At 37.7% G+C, this 1,458-nt stretch overlaps 1 protein-coding gene across 1 annotated transcript; it reads right to left on the bottom strand.

The window, feature by feature from the left end:
* Nucleotides 1–507: 507 nt before the first annotated feature.
* On the bottom strand, nt 508–1,406 carry LOC124892411 (auxin-responsive protein SAUR68-like). Its single transcript, XM_047403693.1, has one exon. It carries the CDS (start codon nt 1,264–1,266, stop codon nt 718–720), a length of 549 nt encoding a protein of 182 aa, XP_047259649.1. The 5' UTR covers nt 1,267–1,406; the 3' UTR covers nt 508–717.
* Nucleotides 1,407–1,458: the final 52 nt, after the last annotated feature.

Here is a 1,458-nt window from a genome sequence, read left to right as displayed (position 1 = left end):
AATAGGCCATAGTAAAGTTTCTCCGCAATTTGTTAAAAACTGAGGCTGCTTTACTCTTCATGTCCACCAAGCATATTGTAGACCATGGTGTTGTAAGTCTTCTTGATGTCAATAGGTGGTTTGTCTTGGAATGTCTCCTGATATTATGACTTATTTACATCCGAGATCTAAGCTTATTGAAATTACACAGGTAAATTTGATATATTTGTGACCAAGTCTCCATTTCTCAAGACTCGGGCTCTTGTATTGTGGCCTGAGGAACACTTGTAGGATCCATTTGTACATTTGGATAAGAATGACATATTACCAGAAAAAAGAATCGAAGTTGTGACCAATTATTGTGGTGTAGGAGTAACGACTAAGCCTGTTATTACATTCTAAATGGTCGACTGCAAAGAAAATCGGACAGATGAACACTTTATGATTTCACTTAATTTAAACTCCATACAGTTAATTTTCATTTCATTAGACTTGCGATGGTGTGATTCATTCCTCTGTTAGTTTCAATTGACAAAACTGATTGCCTTTAATAAATAATCGTGCGATGATAATGTTAAAATTTCTCAATCACTAAATTGGAAAGTGAAAGCTATAGATCTGGTTAATTTCAAGATAAAGCTCTATTCCTTCTGTACTAATACAAGCCTTCAGTTACCTATTTCTCAACTGCTATACATTCTATTTTGAGCTATCATTTACAGAACATGACGTCATGAGTCAATAAACAAGAAGCTGTTGGTTTCCACTTTCTTGGTGCAAATAAGAGGTTGAAGTAGAGCAACATGAAGGAATTGAGAGGAGCAATGCTCTGTTAAGATCTCCAGCAGTTACACCTTTCTTGATTAGCGAAATGATGTAGTCCATGAAGCCTGAATCACAGGGTAATGTAATAGGGCCACCACTCGGCAGTCCAAACTCTTCTTCAGACATGTTTAAAAGTTGAGCAATGGCCTCATTTTCAAGGTAAGCCAGGGGAAACACATATCGCCTTTGATCGATTGTATAGACTACAAAATTGCCTTTTTCCACTGTAGAGGATGAGGATGTACTGCAACCATCTGCACTACTGCCATTTCTTGGAAAAGAAATCCTCCTCTTCTGCATGGCTGCAAACTTCCGCCATCTCCTGGCCATCTTGATGAGTTTCTTAGAGCTGAGCATTGCCATTTTTCTTGGAAGATTGGAAACAAGAAAGGAAACTAGAAATTTAGAACAATATGGTGTCTGAATCGATAATGCTTGTAGTTGACGATGAAAATGGATCATAGAAAGGGGGTTATTTATATAAAAGGCTGTAGACAGGCTTTCGGCTGGAGCTTAAGCTTTTGTCACTAACCACCGAGGGCAAAGCCATGTGCCTATTTGTTGGCTATGTTTATGGGGCCTTAAATTTGTGGATGAAATGATGAAGGATTATAAGTTGTCTAGTTTTAATCAAAGAGGTTGATGCATTTATTC

Source organism: Capsicum annuum, unplaced genomic scaffold (assembly GCF_002878395.1).
Source record: "Capsicum annuum cultivar UCD-10X-F1 unplaced genomic scaffold, UCD10Xv1.1 ctg46936, whole genome shotgun sequence".
Lineage (NCBI taxonomy): Eukaryota > Viridiplantae > Streptophyta > Magnoliopsida > Solanales > Solanaceae > Capsicum > Capsicum annuum.
The sequence above is the reverse complement of the archived record's forward strand: the minus strand, read 5'-3'. Positions and strand labels throughout refer to the sequence as shown.